This window comes from Microcaecilia unicolor, chromosome 3 (assembly GCF_901765095.1).
Source record: "Microcaecilia unicolor chromosome 3, aMicUni1.1, whole genome shotgun sequence".
Taxonomy (NCBI): Eukaryota; Metazoa; Chordata; class Amphibia; order Gymnophiona; family Siphonopidae; genus Microcaecilia; species Microcaecilia unicolor.
The window spans coordinates 105980534-105993882 of NC_044033.1; the positions used below are offsets into that span (position 1 = coordinate 105980534).

At 43.6% G+C, this 13349-nt stretch overlaps 1 protein-coding gene across 1 annotated transcript in view; it reads right to left on the reverse strand.

Annotated features, from left to right (window-relative positions):
- The window catches only part of SLC24A3 (solute carrier family 24 member 3), a 646438-nt gene that overhangs the window by 128347 nt on the left and 504742 nt on the right, over positions 1-13349 (reverse strand). Inside the window, exon 9 of the mRNA XM_030194674.1 lies at positions 13040-13093. Within this exon, the coding sequence (XP_030050534.1) occupies positions 13040-13093 (54 nt within the window). The remainder of the gene's footprint in view (positions 1-13039; positions 13094-13349) is intronic.

Genomic DNA, 13349 nt, shown 5'->3' on the forward strand with positions numbered 1-13349 from the left:
CCAAATTATTGGTGCTAATTGGCTCGTTATTCAATTAAATTGCATGTAAATTGGGTGCGTTTTCAAATTTGCATGTGCAATTTTAAGTGCTATTTACAGAATTTTGGGGATAGTGTTGCTGTACTGTCACTAGAATAGACTGTGCGGCTGCGGGACATTAGGATTCTCTAAAAGGTTCCAGGGCTAAGACTATAAGAGTCCCTTTTACAAACCCTGTGGGCTTACTGTGTGGCAATCTGGAACTACCACCAGCCCAACATGGTAGTTCCACCCCCAGCATGTGCCATTTCTGGTGCTAGAGAAAATAGTTCCCTATTTTGTACTGAAGCAGTTACTCGGTGGTAATTAGCTGCCTGGTTACCGACGGGTTAGTGCGGCAGCCCTTACTGATAACTCAATGGGTGGTGGTAAGTGCTCTGTTTGCATGGCCACACGGTAAGTGCAATCTTACCGCATGGTTATTTTTTTTTTCGGCCTTTTTACCCGCTGCGGCAAAAAGGGCCTCAGCGCACAGCAAAACCAGTTGCCGCTGCTAATGCAGGGACCCTTTTACTTCAGCTTATTAAAAGGACCCTTTAATGCCATCCTTTTCTATAATTTTGGTCATTTGTGAAACAAGTACTTTGTTAGAAATATACCTTTGTTCCTTTCACTGGTCTAAGGACTTACTTATTATCTAGAGATTGAGGGGCTGAGATAATAAGTTCCTTAATGCACAGTAAAAAAGACACACATCACTCCTGATCCTTATTTTTCATCTTTCATTTTATTAACTTTGTTAAAATTGTTACATACTACCAATACCAGCATCTCTGCTTGTTCAAAGTGGTTTACATAAGTACATCCGTACAATTTAACCTTTAAAAACTTTATGAATGTACACGTACATTTAACTTATTAAAAACTTGAGCTATACACATAACTACTTACACAAAGCATTCCTAACAAGTAACATAAAAATGTTGCAAAGATTTTACTCCACCAAGGGCTACCGGGGGGAAGAGGATGCAAAATTCCCTATGCCGGCAAGCTTCTTCCTTCTTCTGGGTCTGTCTCTCTCCTGTGCCCCTGGACCTGGACGACTGCATTAATGCGATAACCCTGGTGACCTGAGTTATCGCGTTAATACAATCATCCGGGTCCCACTCCCGGCACACAGGAGACAGACCGAGAAAGGTAAGAGGGTGGGGCGGTGGCTCGAATGTGTGTGTGTGTGTGTGGGGGGGGGGGGGGGGTGGGGACGATGACCAGGTAGCAGGCACTTTTGCCCCAGGCCCAGCTGTGTCTCTTGGCGGCCCTGCACCCCACCAAACAGGCTTACAGACAGTTCTCCTCTTCTGTAAGTAACATTTTTTTTAGTAGCTTTCTTAGGAGTCCTTTTACTAAACTGTGGTAACGAGTGGCCTTAGTGCATCCTTACACGGGTCTTTCCCACATACTAAGACCAGTTTTACCGCAACAGTAAAATGGCCAATTTTTGAGTTTTTATATGAATGCAAAATTCAAGAGGGTGTGGATTAACAAAGCACTACAGCAAAATCACTCACTAGAAATCCACTCAATGAAAAATAATCAATGTGCATAACAAAGGAAGGAAAAGCCTTAAAAGAGCTCAAAATCTGAAAAGATTTAGAGAGCTGAAAGGATCTAAACGATCTCTTTCATCATTGGCAAAAAACTTCCAAAAAAACTTAATTAGGTGCTTCACAGTATTCTTGTGAGGCTATTTCCCAATATTCCTTACATCTTATTTCTCATTTTCTTTGTTACAATATATATCCATCTCAAAACAAAGCACCACAAAAACAGCACTTACCTTTGAAGAGCCGAATGATATGCAGGAACAGAGCCTAACCGTCGCTTCCCAGGCAATACACATGCCCTCGGGCCAACGATGGCCAGCGTTTCGCTTAGCTGCTTCAGGGTCCCGAATGGTGAAATGTCTTAGGCTTCATCACAGGACCGAGGAATATTGCATCAGTCCCTGAGAATATTTTCACCACTCTTCAAGGGAAAAGTTATGTGCATACTTTCCCCACTGAAAATCACTTCATGGAAACTACACACACACACATTTACTTATTCTTTACTAGGAATACACTTACTAGCTTATTTTGGGTGAATATGGATGCCTGTTATAAAGTATTACACGTAAACACTAAACCCTTTCCTAGCTCCGACAGATAAATTTATTTGCTTACAAGCAACATGTGTATACTTTTACCAGCATATAGTCAAAGCAATTTTTAAACGAAGCCTACTGTGTATAAATCTATATTTAGGTGCATAAATGTCTTCTAAAATGACTCCCAAGAGATAGTAGGAACTACATTCTCTCCAGGCATCCCTTGGGGTTCTGAAGGTTTCCATAAAGGAATTTAGTAGTACTGTAGTATCAACTTTGGCAATGTTAAGTTTAATCAGTATAATCAACTGATCCTTAAATAAAGGGTCTTTATAAATCTTTTTATTATTATTATGGAATAATGAGAAATCAGTAGGTAGAGAAGGGGAGAAGACAGGCAAATACCAGATTATGTAATTTCTGATGTTTCTACCATTTCACGTTATCACTTTTCATTCCCCTGAAACATGGTTGTTAACTACATCTTCTGGATGTATTTATTCAGTCCAGTACCTGCACAACCTAATAACACTTAAGTACCGCAACACATAGCAAGCACAATTAATGCCTATTATCCAGTGAAGTGTTTGCAAGACTAAATGTGAAAAAGTAAAATCCTCCATATGTGATCCATACAACCAACAGCAACAAGGGACACAACACTATCCTATACGCAGTGGTGTCTCAACAGAAGTATTTCAGGTGGCAAGCTGGAATGACATTTCTGCACATCATTCTCACCACCACCACATCACATCCCCCTGTCTTTCAATTAGCTATAAAAGACACTCCAAGAAAGTGTATGCAGGGCCGTGCCGATGCGGTAAGCGGGGTAAGCGCCGCAGGGGGGCGTCCACCTCTGGAGGGCGCCGCCGCGGTGCTTACTCTCGCCCCGCGCTGCCGAGGCCTTTAAATCTTTTACCTGGTCGCAGCAGCGTCAGTGAAAGCGCTGCCGACGTCTCCCTTCCCTTGCACTCATTGGTTCTCTCAGTGTCCCGCCTTCTTCTGACGTCAGAAGAAGGCGGACACTGAGGGAACCAAGAGCGCGAAGGGAAGGTAGACATCGGCAGCGCTCCGCTTTCACTGACGCTGCTGTGACCTCTTCGTTGCCGTTGCGTCGTCCCACCCCACTTCACGCGATTCGCGAACCGCGCTGCCGCTTAGCACTGCTTAAAAAAAAATTTACACGTCAGCAGGAACAGGCTGCTTCAGCCAATCCCAGGAGCCTTCCTTCAGCCCTCAGGGGCGGAACACGCTGAAGGAAGGCCCCTGGGATTGGCGGAAGCAGCCTGTTCCTGCTGACGTGTAATTTTTTTTTTTAAGCAGTGCTAAGCGGTTCGTGAATCGCGTGAAGGGAGAAGACAATTTGCTGGAAATGGAGGGGAAGGGAGAGAGAGGAGGATTGCTGGCTATGGATGGAGGAGGGAAGGGCAGAGAGGGACAAGGATGGACATGGGGGCCCAGGGAGAGGACAATTTGCTGGAAATGGAGGGGAGGGGAGAGAGGAGGATTGCTGGCTATGGATGGAGGAGGGAAGGGCAGAGAGGGACAAGGATGGACATGGGGGCCCAGGGAGAGGACAATTTGCTGGAAATGGAGGGGAGGGGAGAGAGAGGAGGATTGCTGGCTATGGATGGAGGAGGGAAGGGCAGAGAGGGACAAGGATGGACATGGGGGCCCAGGGAGAGGACAATTTGCTGGAAATGGAGGGGAGGGGAGAGAGGAGGATTGCTGGCTATGGATGGAGGAGGGAAGGGCAGAGAGGGACAAGGATGGACATGGGGGCCCGGGGAGAGGACAATTTGCTGGAAATGGAGGGGAGAGAGGAGGATTGCTGGCTATGGATGGACGAGGGAAGGGCAGAGAGGGACAAGGATGGACATGGGGGCCCAGGGAGAGGACAAATTGCTGGAAATGGAGGGGAGGGGAGGAGGATTGCTGGCTATGGATGGAGGAGGAGGGAAGGGCAGAGAGGGACAAGGATGGACATGGGGGCCCAGGGAGAGGACAATTTGCTGGAAATGGAGGGGAGGGGAGAGAGAGGAGGATTGCTGGCTATGGATGGAGGAGGGAAGGGCAGAGAGGGACAAGGATGGACGTGGATGGGAGGACAGGACCCAAGGAGAGAGAAGAAATTGCTGGAAATGGATATAGAGCAAGAAATGAAGAAGAAAGGAGGAAAGTAAAGAAATAAATGGAAAGGAAGCCCTGGAAATGGAGTTAAGAGGACAGATAGCAGCAGACTCAGATACTGGCCAGCATGATCAGAAAAAGAAAGTCACCAGACAACAAAGGTAGAAAAAAATCATTTTATTTTCATTTTAGCGTTTGGAATATGTCTACTTTGAGAATTTACATCTGCTATCTTATTTTGCAATGTATAGCAATTTGTTTCTAAGAATATTGCTGACAATTCCTGTCAGTGTAGCAAGTGGTGAGAGATCATTTTCACCGGGGGGGGGGGGGGGGGTGGCGTGATCATTTTCACCGGGGGGGGCGCCAACTGATAGTCTGCAGGGGGGCGCCAGAGACCCTAGGCACGGCCCTGAGTGTATGCATACCTTTGGGTGGTGATAGTAGGTAATGTCTGCCTCAACAGAATGAGAAGACCAAGTGTCAGTGTATATACCATGAGTGTGTTAGAAAATGGGTGTACTACCTTTTTCAAGCCATGTCACAACCATCTATATGCAAAAGAGATTTTTAGTTATGAAGAACCAAGCAAGTACTGTTGTAACCATGTGTCTTATCACCTCACTGTAATGAAACGCCTAGCCACCCTCCTGGGGCTACCCCATGGCCATTTAGAGGGTCTGTCCCCAGCACAGCTCAGGTTTGCCTGCATCTGCCTCATGTGCTCTACACTAGAAGGAATGGATCCATGGAATCTTAGCGGACATTGGGTAGCGACGCTGGTAACTGGGAAGCAAAACCGGTGCTGGGCAGACTTCAACACCCAAATCGTGACTGAATAGATATGGATGGGCTTGAGTGTAAATTTTAAGGGGCTTTGACGTTAGCTTCAGAACGTTTAGTACAAGAAGAGTGCTAAGTAGACTTTTACGGTCTGTGCCCTAAGAATGGCAAAGGACAAATCAAACGGGTATACATATAAAGTATCACATACCATGTAAAATGAGTTTATCTTGTTGGGCAGACTGGATGGACTGTACAGGTCTTTATCTGCTGTCATTTACTATGTTATATGTTACTAGCACCCTCCTCCCACCGACTGGGTCCCAACCGCCTCTCAAATTATTCCCTGTGGTTCCTAAGTTAGAGGGTCACACTGCCAGTGGTCCCACAGTTCCTAGAAAGCACCCACAGACCCAACACACAAACCACTAGGATTCTTAGCCAGTCCAGACAAGCAGAGCAATAAACTAAACATGATTATTGTCATGAAAACTTAGAACAATGAACAGAAAAGGTGCAACCAGCAAACAAACAACAGGTAACTGAAATAGGATTACTTATAAAGCTATCTAAACATTTGTTTACTATCTAAATAGTACCTGGGGAGTTCAGGACATATAGCTGTTCACAGGTTATCAAATATAACTGTTCACAGGGCCTCAGCAAATAGATCTTTCTCTCTCTTCTCCCAAACTGAGACTGGGAAAAAAAAGCCAGTTCATCCAGAAACATGCTGCTTGTTGTGGGACTCAACTAAGTCCTGCAGAAAGCTAATGGCAAAACCTGGATTGGATTCATAGGAGCCATTCTGTAGGTACTTGAGCACCCCCAATATTGAACAAATTCCTTAATTGTGTTCAGGGAGAGAGAATTTCTGTTGGGTTTAGCACCCCTAATGATTTTGAAAAGTTGGCTCCCATGATTGGATTCATTTAGACTCTGCAAGTGGGCATAGTTTTTTTTTTGGGGGGGTGGAGCTTGGGGGGGCAGTAAACAGTTTGCCACCTCCTGTATCGCCAGACCTGCCAAGTCTCCCACATTGAGCGGGAGACTCCCGCTTTGGCTGGCCATCTCCCACACTCCCGCAAAAGCGGGAAAGTCTCCCGCTGACAGAGGCGGTCCTGTGAGGCATTCCTTCTCCGGCATCTTTCCCTTTCCACCACAACTTCCAACCCCCCCCCAACCGGCATCTCCTTCTTCCCTCCCTCAACCCTCTTCCCTGAGTACTACCTTTATGTTGTTTCAAAACTTGCCGGGCAGTGACAGCGATTCACAGGCATTGCCCTGCTGCCAAACCGACATTCTCTCTTTACTGTGGTGGCCTGCCATCTCTGAGGTAACTTCCTGTTTCTGCTGGGCGGGCTGCGCTACAAATTAGAGAAGTTGTCGACCAGCTGCAGGGCAGCGCCTGTGAATTGCTGCTGCCGCCAGCAAGTTTTGAAGCAAATTAAAGGTAAGCTCGGGGGAAGAAGGTTGAGGGAGGGAGAAAAAACAATTGAATATCACTAAAACAGCATAAAAAAATTATTGCAGCTGGTATAGAAACAGCAGTTATAAACTGTATTTTGTGCTCATTTTTCTACAATGTTCTATACAATACAGATGGCCAAATTTCAGTGAGGATATACTGTTTCTTGATGGGTTCATCTTAATTGTTGTTATAATCTGCCTTGGGAAGCCTGCTGTTATAAAGATGGAATATAGTGAAATTAAATGGAAGTAAAATTAAACTCTCCTTTCATTGGGGCACATGGAATCCCATCTGCATCTGGGAGAGGTGGGGCAGAGGGAAGGAGCAGAAGATGGATGGGACTAGGAGGGGGTGGTGAGCAGAGGGAAGGAGCAGGAGATGGATGGGACTGGAGGGGTGGGAGAGGGGAAGAAGCAGGATATAGACCTGCCAAGTCTCCTGCTGGACAGCTCCGTTTCCAGGGACAGCAGGAAATGCTTTCATTAAACGTCATCTCCTGCAGCCGCTGGTCTCGCAGCAGGAGGAAATGTTTTACAGAAGGTGTCTACTGCTGTCACTGGAAAGGGAGGCTATGCCAGGGCGGTTCTGGGCAGAGCTGTGTGCAGTTTTCGATAGCGCTGTGGGCGGTTCTGGGCAGAGCTGTGTGCAGTTTTCGATGGAGCTGTGGGCGGTTCTAGGCAGAGCTATGGGCAGGCTAGGTGGAGATATGGGTGGGTTTGGGGTGGAGCTAAGGACGGGCCCTAAATCTCCCGCTCGGGAGGCTGACCCCCTTGGCAGCTCTGAGGATGTGAAATGAGGGATATGAGAAGAAGGGCAAGAAAAGGGGATGATGTAGGGAAAGGTTGAGACATAATGTGAATGACATGGAAGACTGGAGTGAGGATAAGAGGCACTGAAAAGGGATTAGGGTACTGGTGAAGGGTGTAGGAGAAGGGGATGAGTCTCGGAAGGGGGGTTGAGTTAGGATGGAAATGGGTTAAAAAGATGGTGAAAGAGAAGCTATTGGGCATGGGGTATAACAGACAGACGAGTGGCCTTGGAAGAAAGGGAAGGAAGGAGCGACATGGATGCAGCTGGGACCAATAGGATGATGAGATGCTGCCCTACTAATAAAGAGAAGTAGCCTGCACAGATTTCACTCAATAACTGGAAGAAGTGGGTGAAATGAATCTGAAGACCCTAGTAGTTCTGGGACCAGTCGGCCCAGGAAGGAATTCAGGCTCTGCAGGGCTCTGACAAGAACACACAGACAGAGTGGTTGGGAAGCTTATCACCCCAAACTAGAGCTTTATTCACCACTAGTGCTCATGGCATTGCAAAGGGAAGAACTAGAATCAGAATCTCACAGTGATAACTTTTGTAGGGGTGTGCTTTTCAACAGTTTAGCTCTTTTGGCTGTGTTTTGTTTTGGATAATTTGGCCTGGGACTGCAACTGCAGTCATATCCTAGTGATTCCTGTTTCCTGGTGTTCGAAACTACTTTTAAATGCTTTATGTTAATGTCTGTGCAATGCTTAACCTGAAAATATCAATAGGGAACTGGTTCAATCAAATATATAAATCTTCACATATACTGAACGGGCTGTAAGGATAGTCATACTTTGAAAGGTGAATAAGTTAAGATAAAACCTTTTTATGTTTACTATTCTTTTTCTTTCCCTTTTGTTTAGGAAAGATGACCTTTGAAATATATAATTGAATAGCTGTGGTCCTGAAGCAGCGTAATGTGAAACGGGACCCGTTGACCACAGTTTCATTTCGGTCACGAGAGGAGAGAATTTAAAGTCTGCCCAAGCTAAGTAAAAACTTTTCAATTTGGATGGCAGAGAAAAAAATTTTCTTTTGTAAAAGGTAAAAGGAATAGTAAAAGTAAAAATAAAATAATAAATAAATAAAATTCAATATAGGAGGTTTTTTGTATCGCCCATGATGATGAAATGATAGCCTCTATCCCACTTACAATTGTGGGAGAAGCTTTTTCTTGAGGCGTTTTTCCTCCTTTTTTGAAAGATGTATGCTTACATTCAATGCTTAACCTGGTCATTTATTTTCTTGTAAATACCATTACATGCTGCCTTGTACAGTACAGTTAACTACTATATGCTAGTAAAGTTGTTTGTATTAAATGCAGTCTCTGGTGAATTCTGGGGTGCAATGGGTCTTATCACAGGTCTTGGGGGAACAATTGTTCTTTTTGATAGCACCCATCTACACTTTAGCTATCACAAGTCGCAGAACCCTAACTCCAGGTAATGGAGGGTATAGCCCAAGGAAAACACCAGAAGCATGAAGGTGTAAGGGGCCTATGTCCTGCAATGCACAAGCAGGACATGTCCCCAGTTGCCCAGAGGTCAAGGATTTGATCTTTCTGTGGTACATATATTATATGTAGGTCCGTCCTTAGTGGGCTCACAATCTTTTGTACCTGGGGTAATGGGGGGGGGGGGGGGGTTAACTGACTTGCCCAGAGTTACAAAGAACTGCAGTGGGAATCAATCCCAGTTCTCTAGCCTTTCAGCCCACTGCACTAACCAACAGGCTACTCCTCCACACAAAAAAAACATAGCCACACATGTATTTGGCTGTTCAATAACAGGTATGGTCATATTCTTCTAACTGCTCAAACATCACCAATTAGTTAACATACAAAATAGATACTCAGGAGACTAAGTATTAGCAGTGAATATCAAATTAAGGTGACATAGGGCATGATTCATTACAATGTTTACTCATAGACAAAGAAAAGGAAAAGAAACGGCCTTAGTGAATCAGTTTCATAATACAGCACTTTATGTATCACATACATAATTGTTTCAATGTCTGTAATGCAATGTATTGATAATATCCAAGGGAAATAAAAGATAAGCTGAAAACGTGCTTAAAGTTACTTCAGAACTGCCATCATACACAACCATTGCCCTAACAACACACCCTTAGCTCTCATGGTGGTTTAATTAATAGGGGAGAATTAAAGGCATATTTATTATAGATCAATGTTTGAAAACTAAAGTTATTCTACAGCTTCAGATTACTGTATATCATTCATTACCATGACTCATGGCTGTCCTCCACAAGGATAAGCACGATCTGTATTTCAGTCAGGACCACAGAGGAAAAGTGACCCACATAAAAATAATCCAAAAAGTTTGAAGCAAGAATTTGTTTCTCTCTTATTAATTTATCTCAACTTGATATACCAAATTGTGCAACCAGGTACTAGAAAGTGGTGTACAATAAAATAAAAAAAAGAGTGGAAAAGAAAAAGAGTAGATGGATGAACAAAAAAAGGGTAATTGAAATGATGAATATAAGAGGGAATCATGGCTGCAAAGGAGAGAAGGAAAGAGAACTGGAAAAGATGCTGCTTAGACATCAGGAGAAATTAACGTATCAGACAAAGAATATTTAATTTATGATACTGTAGAATACTTTTACAGGGAAAGGTAACAGTTGAACTTTGTATGAAAGCAGCAGAAGTGTTATATTAAACCCCTTTACCAGCTAGTGCAGAGAGGACTACGTTTACTGAAGTGCATGACTGCGTACACACATCAAAACTGCTTCTGTAATGAAATCATGTCATTATGCTTTGCACTAAATTAGATCTCTTCAGTCCTTTCTGGAAAGAGATGCAACCCAGTTTGATTCACATGCTGGTTTCCAGTCATCTTGATTACTCTAATTTACATTACAATGGAGTTCGACATGTGGCTGCTGACAGACTGCAAGTGCTCCGGAACACTACTTTCAGACCTACCCGAGTTTGTGTGCAATTGTGATTCAGCTTTTTTTCATTCTCATTCCCTTGCTATGGAATTCTATTCCAAAGTATATTCACCTTGAGGTATTGTTACCTAAATTCAAAGCAGGCCTTAAGACTTTCTTTTTCCAACAGGCATTTGAATGTTGATATCTTCTGTGCACTGTGTGCAGTTTTCAAGGCCCTTGGGTTGGGTTATTCCACTTGGGAAGTAGAAACGAACAGGAGACATTAGTAGAATAGACAACCAAACAGTAGCAGCAATCCAAGGAAGGACAAACACAGCAAGAGTTTATCCAAATGTCAACTTTAATGGAAACAGGACCCAACCTGGCCAAGTTTCAGAAAAACCTTTGTTGGGGTTACATAGATCTCAAAAGTATATTCACAGATCCAAGCATGTACTGCAATACCTGCATTTAAAAGAAAAATGAGGTCCAATGCAAAAAAGACTGCAGCCAACAGCATAGAATGTGCACATCAGTACGGGGGGAGGGGGGGGGGGCAAATTATGCACATGCTCTTCTGTCTTTCCGGCAGCCAACAGTAAAGCACATACACTGGAGCTGAACAATCCAATACAACAGCATCAAAAAAAATCAGCTAACAATTGTGCCATTCCGAGGATGCTGTTAGCTGCATTCTTTTACTTTTGACATTGGATCTCATTTTTATTTTACACGCAGGTATTGCAGTACATGCTTTGAATCTGTGAATGTATTGTGGAAATATATGTGACCCCTGACCAAGTTTTTTCCGAAACTTGACCAGGTTGGGTCTTGTTTCCATTAAAGTTGACACTTGGATAAACTCTTGCTGTGTTTGTCCTTCTTTGGATCACTGTTGCTGTTTGGTTGTCTCATTCCTCTTGGGGTCAGCAGGATTGTGCAAACTTTTTTTTCCCTTTCTTTAACTGATTCTTTTTACTTTTCTGTTTCTATTACTTACACTTTCTATTACTGTTTGTAACACTGTGAACCACTCTGATATACTATGAATGGTGGTATATTAAGTCTGAAGAAGGAACAAAAAGTACAGAGTCATTCAAGCATAGGAGAGTCAAGAGTCCTTTATTAGACACAATACGGGCTGTGTTTCAATGACTGCGCCTCTGTCAGGGGTCATTTCAGTCAACGCGACCCAGCGTGGCGACATTAGCGGATACGTTGCCTTTCCAGAGCACCACACACTTTCATTTGGAATCATAGTTTATCTACAAGTTTTCCAACAACACATATCAGGTTTGCGTTTTTATGGGCTTTTAGCTCAGTAATTTATATACATTGACTGCACTGACCCCTGTCGCAGGCGCACTGTCGCTGAAACACGGCCCATATCAGGTCTAATAAAGGACTCTTGACTCTCCTATGCTTGAATAACACTTGGTACTTTTTGTTTCTTTATTGTTGTGTGTGCTTCGACCCTCTCTTTTGTTTTAGGTATATTAACTATGGTAATAAACATAAACTGCAATGCATATTACACAATGGGACATCTTTACTAATAATGTCTGTTAACGGTATTTATGTACACAAAAAACTGTAGTATACTTTATGAAATTTAGAGGCCCTGTTTCTAAGCTGTGCTAAGAAATGCTCATCCTTACGCAGGCCTTTCTTGCCCTCTAAGCCCATTTTTAGTGCATCCGTCAAAAAGGGCTTTTTTCCCCATTTGCTGACTATATGGCCATGAGCTAATATTAGCACTGACATGCAGCCACTGAAAAAAAATTAATGCGGGAGCACTTAGGAGGTGCTAAGGGCTCCTGCATTAAGGACACACTAACCAGTTAGCACTAGGGGCTTCTTTTACTAAGGTGCGCTAGCGTTTTTAGCGTGTGCTAATATTTAGGGTGCGCTAAATGTTAGAGACGTCCATTTATTCCTATAGACATCTCTAACGTTTAGCGTGGCCTAAATATTAGCATGCGCTAAAAATGATAGCTTGCCTTAGTAAAAGAGGCCCTAGCTCATTAGTGCACCCACATCCATTCTTCACCATGGCACACCCCCTCCAAAAATAAAAATAAAAAAATACTATGCACTTACTGTGTGCAAATGGCAAAAGTAATGTAAAATGCTTTAGCGCGTCTTGCACTAGGCCATTTTTGCTGTGTTGTGTGCGCATTAATGCCTAAGACAGCTTAGTAAAAGGGCTCATAGTCCTGTCTGAAATCCATAGAGACGGGGAAGTCAGAAAAAAGGTCCAAATAACATAAAACATAGTGGGCCCAATTTTCAGCCGGCAGAAAGCAGCACTGTTGCTGTCAGCTGCCTGCGTTAAATCTGGATATTCAGTGCTGGGCCATTTCCAGCGACCGGCATTGAGTATCTGGGTATTTTGAAAACTGCATGCAAAGTTAGCCGGTTAAGCCAATATTCAGTGCTAACCGGTTAACTCTTTAGCAGTTAAAGATAGGCCTGCTCCTTCCCAGACAGTGCAAAAGCCAACTAACTGCTTCTCAATCTCGGTGGAACCAGTCTCATCTTCTGGGCTCACACACTCGCACTGAATGTGTCACATGATATAGCTGGTTAGTGATTAGCTGCTAACCATTGATATTTAGCAGGAGATAACCGGTTATCTCCCACTGAATATGTGCGGTTAGGCACCGATATGCTATTTAACTGGTCAGCAGCCGTGTCGCCAGTTAAATAGCTCTGAATATCAGGGGGAGTGTTTCTGTACCAGTCATCCCATTTCAGTATCGAAAACTATGCAGCAGTGATCTTTCCGACCCCGGAACAGAAAATGAGCTTTCACTTACTTCATGATGAGAATATAGATGGTGTACATCATTACTAGGATCACAGACTCCCACCTGTGAACAAACCCACAAAAAACTGAGTTACAGAACAGAAGACAGCCACAGGATCACCTTAATTGAACAATGTCTTACTTGTGTTGAACAGAACTGGCATGAAGAATACCCCTTAAAAGCTTTGTACTGCATGCTACAGTCTTACTAAGAAAAGAAATTCAGCCACAAGCAGTCATAAAGCAAATAATTTTATACTGAATATTGGGTTTAGCATGAAAAATAATGGCGTACATTCAATTTAGATTCCAATTTCTCA